This window comes from Salvia miltiorrhiza, chromosome 5 (assembly GCF_028751815.1).
Source record: "Salvia miltiorrhiza cultivar Shanhuang (shh) chromosome 5, IMPLAD_Smil_shh, whole genome shotgun sequence".
Lineage (NCBI taxonomy): Eukaryota > Viridiplantae > Streptophyta > Magnoliopsida > Lamiales > Lamiaceae > Salvia > Salvia miltiorrhiza.
The window spans coordinates 8,061,339-8,078,987 of NC_080391.1; the positions used below are offsets into that span (position 1 = coordinate 8,061,339).

Here is a 17,649-nt window from a genome sequence, read left to right on the forward strand (position 1 = left end):
TATCAATCATATGGCTGATATTGTATCTGGAGGGTGATTTTTTTTTCGCAGGGTTCGAATCCTGGAGGGAGCAGAATATTTTAAATTTTGTTATTCATCAGTATATACTGCGTTGTTCATTAATATATACGGCCATGTTCATCAGTATATATGTCTTATTCATTACGAATTTTCTAAATTTTATTTTTCATCAGTATATACATCTTGTTCATTAGATATACGTTTTGTTCATTAGTATTATATGTCTTATTTATTGTACTCATGTTACACGAAAAATAGGGGGTCTCATTGGAGCGCGCCCCTATATATATATATATATATATATATATATATATATATATATCTCCCAACTAATTATTACTAGTAAAAAAGCCTTCAAACTACAACACACTGTTAATGCACGGATTAAATATTTATATTAAAATCTAAATCTATATTTGATAATATGTTGTTAATTTTTGTATCCTGATTTGGTACTATGTGAAAGATCTCGTCGGAGGTCGGACGAGCATGCACAAGACTGTGCCATTAATTATTAATTTGTCTTTAGCATATAATTATATCTTGCTTCGCTCCATCAAATAGAACTGTAATTATGATGACCGCAAGGATTTAATATGAATTGAAAATTTATTTGGAAATATAGGATCCTAAGCCTCTCGCCGTTGAGCAAACATATCATCTTAATCCTTATCTAACGACTTTACGACGCATAATTATGCTCCTGGTTTCTTAATTAGGCGCAATGCGTACCAGGATTTGGATAGACATAAATTCTTTCTTTCTGTTAGGGTTAAATGCAGAAAAAAATCCGTGTAAATATCGGCGTATAAAAAATAAGCTCCGAAATCAGGAGAATTTCCAACCATTAATCTAAATTAGTAAAGGTCGATGCATAATGAAGAGCACACTGAATACAATTATAGACTCGCGCAATTTTTTTTTTTCGAGAAGGACTGGCACAATTTTCAAAGAGTTTTTTTAGTTTTTTTTAGGATAAAAGTATTGAGCCCTATTGACCCTTCCAGAATCAGGCTTATATCTTAATATATTCAAATTATTTTACTTAATTTGTATGATATACAAGTCTACAGCCATCCACTCCTCTGGATTACCTATTTGTCTTATTGCAAAGGTGGATTTTCAGTGTGAAATGACAAGTTGACCATGTCATTGCTTATGACTTTAATTTCCTACTACCCACTGTTGTTGAAGAATGTTTTAATAATGACATCTAGAACACAAATGTATATAGTGTAGCTCTAGCCCCACATCTTAGAAATTCAAGATTTAACTACACTCGTCAACTCACCCACAACTTGCATAATTACTATCATGATGAAAAAACCACCATACATTTTATATTCTAACGGTGTTACATTTCATACACGTTTATTAAATTATGACGTATTAATTATTTGGTGGAAAAAGAAACTTAACTCAATCGAGTTCTCCTACTTCATTTTTGGTCAATTCATTTAACTTCCAGCTATTTTCAGTTCGGTTTAACGGAGCCGAATATGTTTTTTGAATTATAAATTTTCGGCTATAAATTTAAAATTTTAGTTTCCAGAGTTTAAATTTTTTTATATGTATATTTTTTCTTGATATTATATTCTTGTAACAAAAAATAAGTCGTGTTTTCTCAACAGGACACTCTGCGTTGTACTACATACAAAAATAAGTTAATATTTTAATATCAATTTACATAATGTAATTTTATAAGAGATTATAAGGAATACACACACATTTAATCTAAATAATCATCTTTCAATAATTTTCATGTCTCAAATCTTTTTATTAAACGTCGGAAAAAAACTAAAATAAATTTTACAAGCATCAATATCTTATTATTAAATTCAAAAATAAAGTAATGAAGTTTGAAACTAAACAATAAGAATTTTTTTGATCAACCGAGCTAACCCATTTAATTTTGAATTGGGTCGATAGAACTAAATTGTTTTTTTTTTACTTGGGGGAGTTGGGGAGGGGGAGCGCAGTGGGGTTTGAACCCGGGACCTCACTGTTCACACACAGGAGGTCGCACCGCTTGGTGTCCTCAACCTTCAATTTTTTTCTATCTATTCAAATCGGTCCATAAATTTCAACCTAAATTGATATTTTAAATAAAATTCATTAATATTTGGATGTGTTATCAATAGACTAAACTATACAAGCGCAGTCCGTAAATTAATTATGAGTGATACTCCCGCCGTCCCACTAATAAAGACACAGGTCTTTTGGGCACGGAGATTAAGGAGAGGTAGTTTAGTGGTTAAAGTGTTGGGGACCACCTCTATTAGTTTAGTTGATTAGTTTTAGTTTAGTGTATTTGTGTATTTCTATTTAATGTTTTATTTTAATTTTAAATTTTGTAATTTTATAAATTTCAAAAAATTTAATTAATTTAATTGTCCAGAATTTTTAACAATTTTATTCATCCAGTTTTTTTTAATCGTTTTTTTAACAATTTTTATTGTAATTTTATTCATCCAGTTTTTTTTAATCGTTTTTTATTCATCCAGAATTTTTAACAATTTTTATTGTAATTTTATTCATCCAGTTTTTTTTAATCATTTTTTTTTATCCAATTTTTGTTAATCATTTTTTGTATCCAATTCTAAAAATAGAATATGGATTCAAGTCCAAATTAATGAAACACAATAAAAAAGGCGTCTACTCCAAATTTAAAATGAAAATAAATGCTCCAATTCTTTAATAAAGGCGCCAACACCAAATTTCATTTCCAACTCAATTTTCCCACCAAATTTTGACAACCAACCTTATAAAAGGGGCTGCTCGTACACATAATTTCTGTGGTAGAAGCTCCACAGCCAAAAAAAGAAAAGAAAAGATGGGAAGAAGGAAAGATTTATCAAGCCAAGAAAGGCAAGCCATGGCCTTCTTTCTTCTTCAAAATTCAACAGATGGGAAGCTCCGACATGGGACTATCACTGCTGCCATGGCGAAGTGGGGGTGTTGTCGGAGCTCCGTCGCGCGTTTATGGCAGGCTGCAAAAAAGGAGCAAGCACAAGGTCAGTTAGTCTCTATTCAAAGCAAAAAAATCAACTAATGTAGAAGAAAAAGAGTGCAAATAGATTTAGAACTCATAGCTAGTCTAGAGTTGCACAAAAGGGGAACCATTCGAAGACTTGCAACAGGTATAAATTGCTCGAAAAGTACAGTGGGTAGATGGATCTCTAAGGGGCTGATCAGAGCTCATTCAAGTGCTATCCGACCCGATTTGACGCCCCCCAACAAGTTATTGAGGCTACGGTTCTCTTTTGAACAGATTGTGTATGATAGGATATGCAATGTCCTAAAGTTCAAGAATATGCACAATGTAGTGCATATTGATGAGAAGTGGTTCTACATCACCAAAGCAAACCACAAATTTTACTTAACTCCAGAGGAAACTGATCCACATCGCGCATGCAAGAGTAAGAAGTTTATCAAAAAAGTTATGTTCAGTTGTGCAGTGGTTATGCCTCTATTCAATGAAGATGGGAGTGTGTTATTTGATGGCAAGATAGGGATTTTCCCTTTCACTGAGATGGTACCAGCCAAAAGAACAAGCAAGAACAGGCTGGCTGGAACAATGGAGGAGAAGCCAATCCAGTCCATCACTAAAGGAGTGATGAAGGACTGCTATATCTCCAAGGCAAGATATCCTAATTGAAGTTTATTCCAATTTGTAGTGTATTGCATTCAAATGTATGCAAGATTTATTAATTTCAGTTTGTTATGCAAGATTTATTAATTTCAGTTTGTTATGCCTTTAAATACAGTTAATTCCAGCAATTATGGCCAAATGGCCCCAATTTGCAAGCAAAACTATATATATACAGCAAGATAATGCAATGCCACATATTAAGGACAATGATCCAGATTGGAGAGCTGCAACAACAACCAATGGCTTTGATATCCATATTGTACAGCAACCTCCAAATAGCCCAGACACCAACATCAATGACTTGGGTTGGTTTAGGGCTATTCAAAGCTTGCAAGTACAGTCAGTTGCCACAAATGAGCATGAGCTAGTAAAAGCAGTTGAAAATTCATTTGAGGAGCTAAGTCCTCATACTTTAAACTATGTTTTCTTGAGCTTACAGGGATGTTTAACTGAAATCATGAAAATAAGAGGGCAGAATTGTTACAAGCTTCCACACATGAAGAAGGGAGTGCTTGCAAGACAAGGTGCACTTCCAATGGCCTTAGAAGTGCCAAAAGAGCTTGTGGAAGAGTGCATTGGCTATTTATTTGAAAAAGGAGTGGTGGAAGGCATGGAGCAGTTGAAAATGCAGTTGGGATTAGACCCTTCTCCATTTGAAGCAATGGAGGCAGCCTTCAATCATTTGAATATGATTGAGGATGCCTCCATTTAGTTAAAATATGGTAGATATTTTTTGTAAAGCTTGAGAGCCTAATTTTTTGTAAAGCTCAAAGCATAGTTTTTTGTAAAGCTCATGGTATAGGCTTTTGTAAAGAACAGGGGGCAGTCTTTTGTAAAGCTCAGGGCATAGTTTTTGTAAAGCTCAAAAGTAAGGACATTTTGTTAGAAAGATCAGTTTTTCGAACTAAATGTAAATAGACAGGACAAACAAGAGGGACACACCCCTCACACCAAACACAATTAGTCACAAGAAAGAACCAGGGCACACACCATATTCAATCAAACACAATTAGTCACAAGAAAGAACCATGGCAGCAACCAATCAACAAAATGTAGGGGACACAGCCCACAATCTCATTTTTTGACATTTAATCATAGATTTTTAGCATTATAGGGAAAATCAAACAAATGAGCAGCAAGTTCATCATCTCAGCATTCAGTCCATCTACCACAACAGCACAGAGGGTCACACCCCTCATACCAACAAGATATAGAGGAACACAGAGGAATAAGAGCACAGAGGGCCACACCCCTCATACCAACAAGACATAGACAATCACAAATATCGGGACAATAAGAAAGATCTCACCCTTTTAAAGCGGGATACATGGTCTCCACCATCCTTCGCAACAAAGGGGAGCACCGTCGCCACCAGTCGCCGCCTACAACCTCTTCTCGCTCGCGCACGACGTCGTCCCAGCTTTCCGTGCATAGGAGAGAGTCTAGCTCCGACACTGTCACAGCCCACTATCCCAATGACGGGTTAACAGGGGTTATGACTTGGGGTGAACAATAAGAAATGGAAATGGACAATTACTTAACATTAAAGTATATGAAAATGTCACTTATAGATAAAAAGCTAGGATCATATATGATCATTTGGATACTTATAAAACATACACATAAAAGAGAACTGATTAAGGTGGTTTACCCAATAACACGTGTCACAATTTCATAACATAAAGTTATCCTAATCAAAGTGTTTTGCAGCGGAAAACGTGTGAGATATACATATGAAGATGTATACTCAAGGTTACATTTCTTGAAATGTCAAAGGAACACCCGCTCAACATCATTCCATTCCATCAACTGCTCAACCTGCACATTTAGAAATACATGCAGGGCTGAGTATAAAAATACTCAGTGGGCATAGCCGAAAATACAACATGCATACATATATAAATTGAACTGCCATAACAGTAACACACAGGGGTTTTCTTAAATGACCTGTGCTTACTAAAATATTTCTTTCATTTTCATAAAGTCGATCGGCCGATCATTTTCCTTCATATGATCCATATCTGTTCCTTTCTGTCACGCGCCGGGAAGGAGGCCTCCTTACCACGGACGCCAAGACCGGTCGCAAGCGACTCGCGGTCTCCATAAGTGTACACGTTAACCCTAGCTAGCGACCTTTGTCTAGCATAGGATCCCAATTGGATTTCCTTTAAAGTTGGCGAACCAACACAGATAGGATACATATAAAAACATAAACATTTTTGGCAGTCAATCATTTCATAAACATTTCATTTCATTTCATGAACATTTCATTTTCATTTCATAAGAGTCATTTATCATTTGGGCATAATAATAAACTGAAATTAACAGTTAAAATCATCTCATGCATATATTCGTATAAGAGGCCTACGACACGCAGGGGATCTCTATATACGTATAGTAAAAGTAATGCCCACCTGGATAGGCAAAGCCTGAAGATCATAATCACATAACCTGTCTTGGGAAAACAGTGCTAATCCCCTTGGTCCACAAAGCCTACAAGAAATTCTATTCTTAATAGGTCTCCTTGAATCTAATCTTAAGTCATGGTGTAGTGCTTAACATTCTATGATTCACTTAGCCGGGTTTTTAATGAATAAATAATTAAAAACATTCCTCTTGAGTTAAGAACACCAACAATATTCTTACTCATCTTTCTTTAATAATTGGAATTATAAATAAAACCAATTAAATCATAAATACTTTTTATTTCATGATGCAAATGAAATGTCATGTCATGCTTAGCATATGATAAGTAATTACTTAAAATATGCACTTAATAATAATTTAATATTATTATAAAAATTATCCTTTAAATAAATTAATCAAACTAATAATAGTTCAATTAATTAAAAATAAGAAAGCCCAATTTAATTAATTGAAGGCAATCCAAAGTCTTTAAAAATAATTAATCAAACTAATTAATAGTCTAATTAAATAAAATAGGGAAGCCATTTAAATAGATGAAATAGAGCTCATGCTTAAATAAATAATAGCCCATATAAATTTAAAAGATGAGGCCCAACTCAATAAAATATGAATGGCCCAGACTGAATAAAATAAATCGGGCCCAGCTAAATAAAATTAAAAATCGGCCCAAGCTTTTAAAAATCGCAGCCCAAATCTATTTAAAAATCGAAGCCCATCACTCATAAAAATCGGCCCAAATACTCGGCCCAAATCGCAAACCCACCCCAAAGCCCATTTTAGATAAAAATCGGCCCAAACCTAAGCTAAGCCCTAGCCCATTTCTTCTTCCCCCCTTTTCCCATATCAAACACACGCACACACACATTTCAGAAACACACACACACATATGCAGCTGCTGCTGCGCCTTCCCCTCCTCCCCTTCTTCTCTCCTCCGGCGGACGGTAGCAGCGCCGGCCGCCGCCGCCGCCATCCCTGACTTCCCTATCCCTCGCCCTTGCTCTCTCTTTCTTCCTCACCTCTCTCGACTGCTCTCTCTCTCTCGACTGCTCTCTCGCCCTCGACTGCTCTCTCGCCGCGGACGCTCGCCGGAGCGAGCGGCGACAACCACTGCCCCTCGGTTCTCCCTTCTCTCGGTTCAAAACAGAGGATCACCGCCTCCGTCCATCTCTCTCTCACCGTGGTTGGAAGGTAGCGGCAGAGCCGCCGTGCCCTATCCCCCTTCTCTCTGACTTCCGCCAGACCCCATTGCCGTTGCGCCACCGGACGGCAGCCTAAGGTAAGCTCTAATCCTTCATTTTCTATTTTTCCCCTTTTCTAAATTAAAAATCTGAAATCCCTCTCTCTCTTCTTTTTCCCTTTGGCAGAACGGAACCACGGCTCCGCCGCCTTCCGTCGACCATCGGCAGCCACCACGGCTGCTGTTTCTCTCGGCCTGTTACAGTGGCGAACCACCACCACTCTCCCTCGCTCAACTCTTCACCGACAAGCAGCTGCAAGAGCCGCCCGCCGGAGTCCTAGACTCAGCCTTCGACTATCTATCTCAAAACTTCGCCGGAGCAAAGGCGATGAGCCGCTCACAGCCCCCGACCTTCTCTCTTCTCCGGTCAGACCGACAGTGGCGCCGAGCCACCGCCGTCGACTTTCTGCCCAGACTCGACAGACAACTCAAGTTCAAGACTCCATTTTTATCATTTCTTCTTTTAAAAACAATCTCATGCTTGTATGTAAACACACATATATTAACAGAGTGTATGTAGATGCATTTGAAATGCCATTTTGTTTAATTACTGAGAATGCTATATGCGGTGCTGTGCATATGTGTTGCTGGGTATATTGGTTTACTGGACTGAAATTTAGATGCTGTGATTGTGAGCAAACTGAAATAATCAAGGAAATTTATAAATGAAACCTTAGGGAATTTTGGATGGAGTTGAGTCGTTGTTGTCTGGATTCCTTTTGAGCATTCTTGCCTTCTTGAATGCAGATAAGAGTTCTTGAATGCAACATGTCTTTTAGAATGAGTAAAGTCTCCTTGGTTTAATATAATTGAGATATGGCAGACAGAGAGGAGTGGATGAATGCATTGCTGTGTAGGAGTAGGTGTAGTGGGTGTTGTGGGATGTTAGGTGGGTGTAGTGATGTTAATCATGGAGGTGGTAAGGAGGTGTAAGGGAAGGTGGCATGGCTGTCATGGAGGAGGTGGAAGAGTAGGTAGATGTGGGAAATTTGGTGGAGAAATTAAATATAATAAAATAAAATCTTCCGGATTATACTATGAAAACTGTAATAATTCTTCAGGGTTCGCTAAATAAATAGCTCGTAAAAATACTTGAATGCTAAATTAAATAAATATGCAATGCATATAATTTAATTACTAAATTTACAAATGCTTTTGTAAATCATATTTATTTTTGTTGGAATTAAAAATAAATTCATTTTCTTTATATCCGGCGTGAATCATCTTACTTCTAAATTTCGAAAATAAATTCTAAATTTAACTCAGGGAAACGGGGTATTACATTCCTCCCTCCTTATAAAAATTCCGTCCTCGGAATTGCATATCTGGTATTCTATCTTGTGATACTAGTCATTCGTTTCATTCATCTCTTTTGTGGCCTTTTCCATCCTGTGATGGTTCCACTACATGACGAGAACAATATTATTGCCTCGTAAAACTTGAATCTTGCGATCAAGTATCTGGACTGATTTCTCATCACAACTTAGGTCCTGGCTAGGACTACTTTATCTTGCTTAATCACATGCTTTCTTAATTGCGAGGTGCTATACGTATTGTATACATCCACAATGCTTGGTGGCAGAGCCAACTTATAGGCTACAAAGACCTAACTTATCTAGGGTCTCAAAAGGTCCTATATAACGGGGTCGTAACTTGCCCCTCTTTCCGAAACGTATAACTCCCTTTGAGGGAGAGACTTTGAGGAAAACTCGATCCCCAACATTAAATTCTAATTCCGATCGGCGTTTATCGGCGCAAGACTTTTGTCTATCTTGAGTTTCTTTGATTCTTTGTTTGATGTGGTCGACTTTCTCAATCATCTGTTGGACCAGTTCAGGACCTAACAACATTCTTTCACCCACTTCATCTTAGTAAAGTGGTGAACTACCTTAATTGTTTCCTTCGTCCTAAGTCACCTTCTCAGATTTGACTAGGGAATTCTAATATCAAACTTTTCTCATCATCTTGGTAACTTTCACTTAAAGATTAATGGCACTCCTTCTGCCATGTAAACTCATTTTCTCATTTCCAAATGATTATTTAATGAGGGTTTCTAAGTTTCCATTGTGGTGGCGTTCCAACTTTATTCTTGCTGTAGCTTCTGGCACTTTAGCCAAAGCATTCACTCTCTTAACTTGAGCCTACTAGCCTTTGGGTTGGGTTATACCTTAAGTTTAGTTCTATTGCTTTCCTTCCATTTTCTTTTTCTTTACCTCCATCTTGAGGTGGTATACATATCTTGTTTGTGCGTGAACTCTTTCCTTCTCCAATTGTTGTAGTGACTCGGTGGTGAGAGTCTCGTTCATTGCTTGTTCCTTCATAATATCTCCCTAGTTTACTAGGGAAATTGAAAATCTCATGCCGCGATTCATTTACGAACTCCTTTACGCATTTCTCATTATTCATTTATAAATGACTTAAATAAGCATTTTAAACTCCATTAAAAAGGAATTGATTTAAAACACTTTAATTTTTTTAAAATCCATACTCATAAAGCCTTAACTCATGCTCTATCTCATATTCTATCTCTTTACTCAACTCTATATAACTCTCCACTCATCTCAAATCCTTAAGTTCAAGGATAAGTTTCAAGAAGATCATGGTACTAAGTCTCGATTTATCTCTCATATAAGGCTCGTCCAATCTCATTCAACACATAGACAACACAATCACATAAAGCATATAAGAAAACACAATCAAACATTATCAAAACATGCTCTGTTTTTACACTGACTCAACTTCAAAATCTATCCTGTTCTTACTTCGACACCTCCTGGACTCGAGACTCATACCAAAAGAAAGGTCATCGAGTCTATTTTCATAAAAAAAAAATAGAGTCAAAAACTCGAAGTATTGTAGGAGATATGACTGTTTTACTGTAGTCTACCATATTCGGCAGTTTTGAGCAATCGAAAACTTGGATTTTTTTTTTAAAAATAGTAAATGTTGTCAAACTGGGCTCACATTTTGTGGATATCTAGCTAACACAATAAGGTTAATACCATAAAATTTTGGAAAGCTAGATCACACAGGAAGCTACTGAAATGAATGACTCTTTCCCCTGCTCTCTGAAGCTCTCGGTAGTAATATGCAGTTTCGGTTTTGTATTTTATAAAAATAGTAAATGAAGTCCAAATGACTTGAAATTTTACCGATATTCTCAAGACTCATGTAGAGACTTGGTATAAAATTTTCAAAGCTTTTTGACATTGAAAAACCGTCGATCACAGTAGGTCAGTGCATCACGAAAAATGACTCCGAACTCAATCACACAAGCAAACATGCTCAACTCAACATTCCTTCAAAGAAAACTCATCAAAGCTCATTTTAAACACATATAACACTCACAAACATTCAAGCACATTATAATGCTCATCATACTCAAATCTTGACTCTCTTCTTACATCATAACCTCAAATCTCTAGTAAAACGTTTCAATGAACGCATCATTAAAATTCTCTTTTCATTTTCATGCACAAAATTACTCAATTATTCAAACATGATCTCATTCATCATATAAATCATTATACACATATAGATTCCCTTTTATCATGTACTAAACTCTAATGAAACTTCATGTATCATCATAAAACTCTTAATAAAACATGACAAACTTTCACATAATGGTCATAAAGCAATTAAACCTCATTTTATCAATCATCGACTTCTCAAAATATGAAAACTCAAAAACTCATATAAACTAAACTAAGTCAAAAATTTTCTTAGCCAACAAAAGACTTACTCAAACATAATTATACACTAATATCATGCTCAAATACATATATCTTAAGCCAGAATCACTTAAATAACACTTAGGCAAAAAGTCATAATTTTTATTAAACTAAACTCTTTTGAAAATATCACTAATCATGTATAACCTATTGATCAAGTCATAGATCTAACATCATAGGTTACCAATTAGCACAAATCAACATCATAAAACAAGATCATATATAGATACACATGTATGTCATCTTCTTCCTCAAACTAACACTTTTCATTTTTCACCTCTCAACCTCAAGCTTCAATCTCATCCATCATTAATCATCTAGATCATCTCATAAACTCAAATCCATCATCAATACATCAATTGATCCATAGGATCTCAACATCCCAATTTTAGGTAAACTAACCTAATAGAAAAATCTATATCTCATGGCTAATCATCAAGATATTCATATATATTAACTCAATAATCATCAATCATCATATAACTCAAGCCAATTCAAGAAAACAAACAACAAAATTTCGTAGGGTTTCAAGCCCCTAATTTTCGAAAATTTCATAGAAATAAGTTGGGTGATTTTCTTGCTCAATCATGATCATATACTCACATATAACATCATACAATCTAGATCTATAAAATAAGAATCACTTACCCAAGTTTCTCACCAAAACTCATATTTTCTCACTCTAGCTTGGAAGCCTTTCTTCAATGATTCTCTTGAATATAAGTAGCTAGGATGTGTTTATGGAAGATTTTAGAGTGGATTGAGGTGTTTTGTATTTTTTTTTTTTTTTTTTTTTTTTTTTTTTTTTTTGTGGAAGCTTCGAAGGTCTCTTCAGTGGAGGAAAATGGAGGAAAGTGAGAGAAAGAGGGAGAGAGGTGTTGGTCGAAAATGATGAGTGAGGAGTGAGAGAGGATTTTGCAAGATTGTAAATGATCTTGTGATCTTTAAAGAGGATTTTGTAATCTTAAGGAAATATTGGCAATTAATGCCTTGATCTCTCTAATCTCTACACTCTCTCAATAATCTCTACACTTGGCAAATTGTGGTATTTAGTCACATGGTAGGGAAATTAAAGTAATAGTGTGAGAAGGGTGATTAAAAATAAATCACAATAACTATAGAAATGTACTCATTAATAAAATACCAATACATAATTATTCATGTGACCACATAAAATAATTATAGCACTAATATTAGTGCACTCACTCAATTATAATATTCTTCTCATAGGAAAAATAATTTTAAAACAAAATATATGCTTGGAAATATTTTCATTAACCAGCATTCTTTGATTTCTCGGTAAAAATAAACTGCACTTGCTTTAGAAACTTAATTAAAATTTCAAGTGCTAATATCCTCAAATAAAAATCATAATAACTTGCTCACAATGACATACGTAACAAAACTCACATAATCAATCAGTCACGTAATTTCACATAATATCACGTCAAAGCAGTCGGCAAACACAGACAAACTAGACGTCTCTCCGACCGATTTTTTTTTTTTTTTTTTTTTTTTTTTTCACTCTTTCTTTCTCGGCTCTATTTCCAACTCATTATTCCTATTTTCTTAATAGGACAATCAATCTCTCTGACATCTCAGTACTCTCAATAGTGTTAAGACACTATCTCACAACATAGGGAAAAGTACGGAGTGTTACATGTACTATCAAATTTAGATAAAATTCATGACTTCATGCATAATTTAAAATTCATGTGGCTCATATAAATACACTTAACTCACTAATTAAAACTTATGCACCACATTTATAAAAATTTTCCTTTAACTAAGCACATTAAAACACATATATAATGATTAAATCACATCAGATAAATCAAACCAGTTTTTATTATAAATGGATGCCGAATCCTAATTATTAATAATTAAGCCCTTAATCAGGGATTATAAGTCGGGGTATGACATACTATACTCCTTAAAAGAAATTTCGTCCGAAATTTGTACCACATGAAAATAATCCTGGGTACTTCTCCTTCATGCTAAACTCGAGTTCCCACGTCGCCTCTTCTTGATGATGGTGCTTCCAAAGAACTATTACTAAGGGTATCGACTTATTCCTTAGTACTTTAACTTTCCGATCTAGAATAGATTCGGGTCTCTCCTCATATCAATTGGATTCTCAATTCCAATTTATATACACGAGATTTACTTGAGAATAAGTTCCCTCGTTCTTTTGTGGCGGTTCATTACTCCTACCTCATTCCTAGGGCTCATCTATGGAGTATCCTATTTTCCAAAGACTAAAATAGTCATCAACCCATTTCTTGTTACCTATCACATGAATAACACTTTCCTATTAATCTATTTTAAAACTATCATAGACCAATTAACTTAAGTCCTCGTACTCGAACACTATATTACGGTCTTAGCTTGAACTCTGAATTTTTATCATAATGAGTGGTCGATATCATTTATAGGACAAAGACTAATCTCAACTAATCACAATGAGACACAATTATACGAAGCCATAATTTGGGTAGTATACTACATCGGTAGACTAACACTTCTTGGTCTTATCAAACAAGGGGATCTATTATGACAACTCACGAGTTGCAAGGCTCAAACTCTACACAACATCAAAGCAAGGTGTTGTAGAAATTGTTCAAGAGAATCAAAAGAATGACCATAGGGTATGAAATGATTAACTACTAGGTCGAACAAAATGACCTCGAGTAAGAACCCATCTGGCTTTTCAACCGAAAGTTGAAACACATGGGTTTTCAACCCAAAAGACGTCTACTGAGATTTGGATCATGTGGACTGGCCAGGTCCAACATCATCACCTCCCAGTCACACGAGAAACATCGTCCCGAACTTGAAGAGCCATGAACATACTATACATAACAAAGCATAAGTTTATCATGACAACTAAACTTATCTTAAGGTTCCTTATCCTATTGATCTCAAACCCCAAACCTCTCTTAAGACATATACACACAGACATACGTACACAGACAAAACACACTATTCTTAAAATCTATACTATAGCAAAAGTCGATTTGATATTCCGTCGTACTTCCGTTGCACTTGAACATTTGAACGTAGAGACTATGGTTCAACCTTTGATGCAACGTTTACCTAGAATTCGTCGTGTATCGTCATTCTGTGCTTTTCCTTTACCTCGTACATATCTTTTCAATCCTCTTTGTAGTTCAAAAGAACCATCATTTTCTTAAGGGAGCTGAAACGCTCTAAGTTCTCTTTCATTCTTCTACATCATCACCTTAAGAATCTAGATTGTAGAGATATACTACTAATCTAGTAGTCTATGTTCTTTTAAAATTGTGATCATGCAACTTATAGCAATCTATGTTCTCCGGGAAAACATATGTCAATTTTTCTATCATTCATCTGATCATAACATCATAGATTGCGAAAATATGCCATGAAAGGCAAAACATTCAACATTTCATCATAACCTGCTCTTCACATAAACATATTCATGAAGCATTTTAGAACATTAACATCTTTAAAACGTTGAAACTGCAGTTACCTTCTTTTCTTGATTGAGCACGATGCAATGGAGTGTTGAGCGGTGCCATATGAGCCCGTGTAAGTCTAAAGAATCAAACTAGACTCGACTCTTTAGAATAAGGTTTCTAGGGCCAGAGCGAACGAACCTCGCTCTGATACCACTCTGTCACAGCCCACTATCCCAATGACGGGTTAACAGGGGTTATGACTTGGGGTGAACAATAAGAAATGGAAATGGACAATTACTTAACATTAAAGTATATGAAAATGTCACTTATAGATAAAAAGCTAGGATCATATATGATCATTTGGATACTTATAAAACATACACATAAAAGAGAACTGATTAAGGTGGTTTACCCAATAACACGTGTCACAATTTCATAACATAAAGTTATCCTAATCAAAGTGTTTTGCAGCGGAAAACGTGTGAGATATACATATGAAGATGTATACTCAAGGTTACATTTCTTGAAATGTCAAAGGAACACCCGCTCAACATCATTCCATTCCATCAACTGCTCAACCTGCACATTTAGAAATACATGCAGGGCTGAGTATAAAAATACTCAGTGGGCATAGCCGAAAATACAACATGCATACATATATAAATTGAACTGCCATAACAGTAACACACAGGGGTTTTCTTAAATGACCTGTGCTTACTAAAATATTTCTTTCATTTTCATAAAGTCGATCGGCCGATCATTTTCCTTCATATGATCCATATCTGTTCCTTTCTGTCACGCGCCGGGAAGGAGGCCTCCTTACCACGGACGCCAAGACCGGTCGCAAGCGACTCGCGGTCTCCATAAGTGTACACGTTAACCCTAGCTAGCGACCTTTGTCTAGCATAGGATCCCAATTGGATTTCCTTTAAAGTTGGCGAACCAACACAGATAGGATACATATAAAAACATAAACATTTTTGGCAGTCAATCATTTCATAAACATTTCATTTCATTTCATGAACATTTCATTTTCATTTCATAAGAGTCATTTATCATTTGGGCATAATAATAAACTGAAATTAACAGTTAAAATCATCTCATGCATATATTCGTATAAGAGGCCTACGACACGCAGGGGATCTCTATATACGTATAGTAAAAGTAATGCCCACCTGGATAGGCAAAGCCTGAAGATCATAATCACATAACCTGTCTTGGGAAAACAGTGCTAATCCCCTTGGTCCACAAAGCCTACAAGAAATTCTATTCTTAATAGGTCTCCTTGAATCTAATCTTAAGTCATGGTGTAGTGCTTAACATTCTATGATTCACTTAGCCGGGTTTTTAATGAATAAATAATTAAAAACATTCCTCTTGAGTTAAGAACACCAACAATATTCTTACTCATCTTTCTTTAATAATTGGAATTATAAATAAAACCAATTAAATCATAAATACTTTTTATTTCATGATGCAAATGAAATGTCATGTCATGCTTAGCATATGATAAGTAATTACTTAAAATATGCACTTAATAATAATTTAATATTATTATAAAAATTATCCTTTAAATAAATTAATCAAACTAATAATAGTTCAATTAATTAAAAATAAGAAAGCCCAATTTAATTAATTGAAGGCAATCCAAAGTCTTTAAAAATAATTAATCAAACTAATTAATAGTCTAATTAAATAAAATAGGGAAGCCATTTAAATAGATGAAATAGAGCTCATGCTTAAATAAATAATAGCCCATATAAATTTAAAAGATGAGGCCCAACTCAATAAAATATGAATGGCCCAGACTGAATAAAATAAATCGGGCCCAGCTAAATAAAATTAAAAATCGGCCCAAGCTTTTAAAAATCGCAGCCCAAATCTATTTAAAAATCGAAGCCCATCACTCATAAAAATCGGCCCAAATACTCGGCCCAAATCGCAAACCCACCCCAAAGCCCATTTTAGATAAAAATCGGCCCAAACCTAAGCTAAGCCCTAGCCCATTTCTTCTTCCCCCCTTTTCCCATATCAAACACACGCACACACACATTTCAGAAACACACACACACATATGCAGCTGCTGCTGCGCCTTCCCCTCCTCCCCTTCTTCTCTCCTCCGGCGGACGGTAGCAGCGCCGGCCGCCGCCGCCGCCATCCCTGACTTCCCTATCCCTCGCCCTTGCTCTCTCTTTCTTCCTCACCTCTCTCGACTGCTCTCTCTCTCTCGACTGCTCTCTCGCCCTCGACTGCTCTCTCGCCGCGGACGCTCGCCGGAGCGAGCGGCGACAACCACTGCCCCTCGGTTCTCCCTTCTCTCGGTTCAAAACAGAGGATCACCGCCTCCGTCCATCTCTCTCTCACCGTGGTTGGAAGGTAGCGGCAGAGCCGCCGTGCCCTATCCCCCTTCTCTCTGACTTCCGCCAGACCCCATTGCCGTTGCGCCACCGGACGGCAGCCTAAGGTAAGCTCTAATCCTTCATTTTCTATTTTTCCCCTTTTCTAAATTAAAAATCTGAAATCCCTCTCTCTCTTCTTTTTCCCTTTGGCAGAACGGAACCACGGCTCCGCCGCCTTCCGTCGACCATCGGCAGCCACCACGGCTGCTGTTTCTCTCGGCCTGTTACAGTGGCGAACCACCACCACTCTCCCTCGCTCAACTCTTCACCGACAAGCAGCTGCAAGAGCCGCCCGCCGGAGTCCTAGACTCAGCCTTCGACTATCTATCTCAAAACTTCGCCGGAGCAAAGGCGATGAGCCGCTCACAGCCCCCGACCTTCTCTCTTCTCCGGTCAGACCGACAGTGGCGCCGAGCCACCGCCGTCGACTTTCTGCCCAGACTCGACAGACAACTCAAGTTCAAGACTCCATTTTTATCATTTCTTCTTTTAAAAACAATCTCATGCTTGTATGTAAACACACATATATTAACAGAGTGTATGTAGATGCATTTGAAATGCCATTTTGTTTAATTACTGAGAATGCTATATGCGGTGCTGTGCATATGTGTTGCTGGGTATATTGGTTTACTGGACTGAAATTTAGATGCTGTGATTGTGAGCAAACTGAAATAATCAAGGAAATTTATAAATGAAACCTTAGGGAATTTTGGATGGAGTTGAGTCGTTGTTGTCTGGATTC

At 36.4% G+C, this 17,649-nt stretch overlaps 1 protein-coding gene and 1 long non-coding RNA gene across 3 annotated transcripts; one reads left to right on the plus strand and one right to left on the minus strand.

Moving 5' to 3' along the window:
• The first annotated feature begins 2,927 nt into the window (after window positions 1-2,927).
• On the plus strand, window positions 2,928-4,385 carry LOC131025475 (uncharacterized). The gene is made up of 3 exons (XM_057955270.1): window positions 2,928-3,035; window positions 3,293-3,661; window positions 3,789-4,385. Exons 1-3 carry the CDS (start codon window positions 2,928-2,930, stop codon window positions 4,383-4,385), a joined length of 1,074 nt encoding a protein of 357 aa, XP_057811253.1.
• Window positions 4,386-5,195: 810 nt separating this feature from the next.
• On the minus strand, window positions 5,196-16,434 carry LOC130985708 (uncharacterized). Of its 2 annotated transcripts, XR_009089051.1 has the most exons (3): window positions 15,684-15,888; window positions 6,088-6,166; window positions 5,196-5,491 (listed from the first exon to the last, which is right to left on the minus strand). It is a non-coding gene; the product is annotated as an uncharacterized LOC130985708 (long non-coding RNA). The 2 variants fall into 2 exon arrangements; XR_009089052.1 differs by lacking the exons at window positions 5,196-5,491; window positions 6,088-6,166 and adding an exon at window positions 14,792-15,087 and having other exon boundaries at window positions 15,684-16,434.
• Window positions 16,435-17,649: the final 1,215 nt, after the last annotated feature.

Bases quoted from the DNA above. Each gene is read 5' to 3' on its own strand.
- LOC131025475 (XM_057955270.1), top strand. From the start codon at position 2,928: ATGGGAAGCTCCGACATGGGACTATCACTGCTGCCATGGCGAAGTGGG. The intron at 3,036-3,292 runs GTCAGTTAGTCT...TCTTTTGAACAG, and splicing joins AAAAAAGGAGCAAGCACAAG to ATTGTGTATGATAGGATATG. The intron at 3,662-3,788 runs GCAAGATATCCT...CTTTAAATACAG, and splicing joins AGGACTGCTATATCTCCAAG to TTAATTCCAGCAATTATGGC.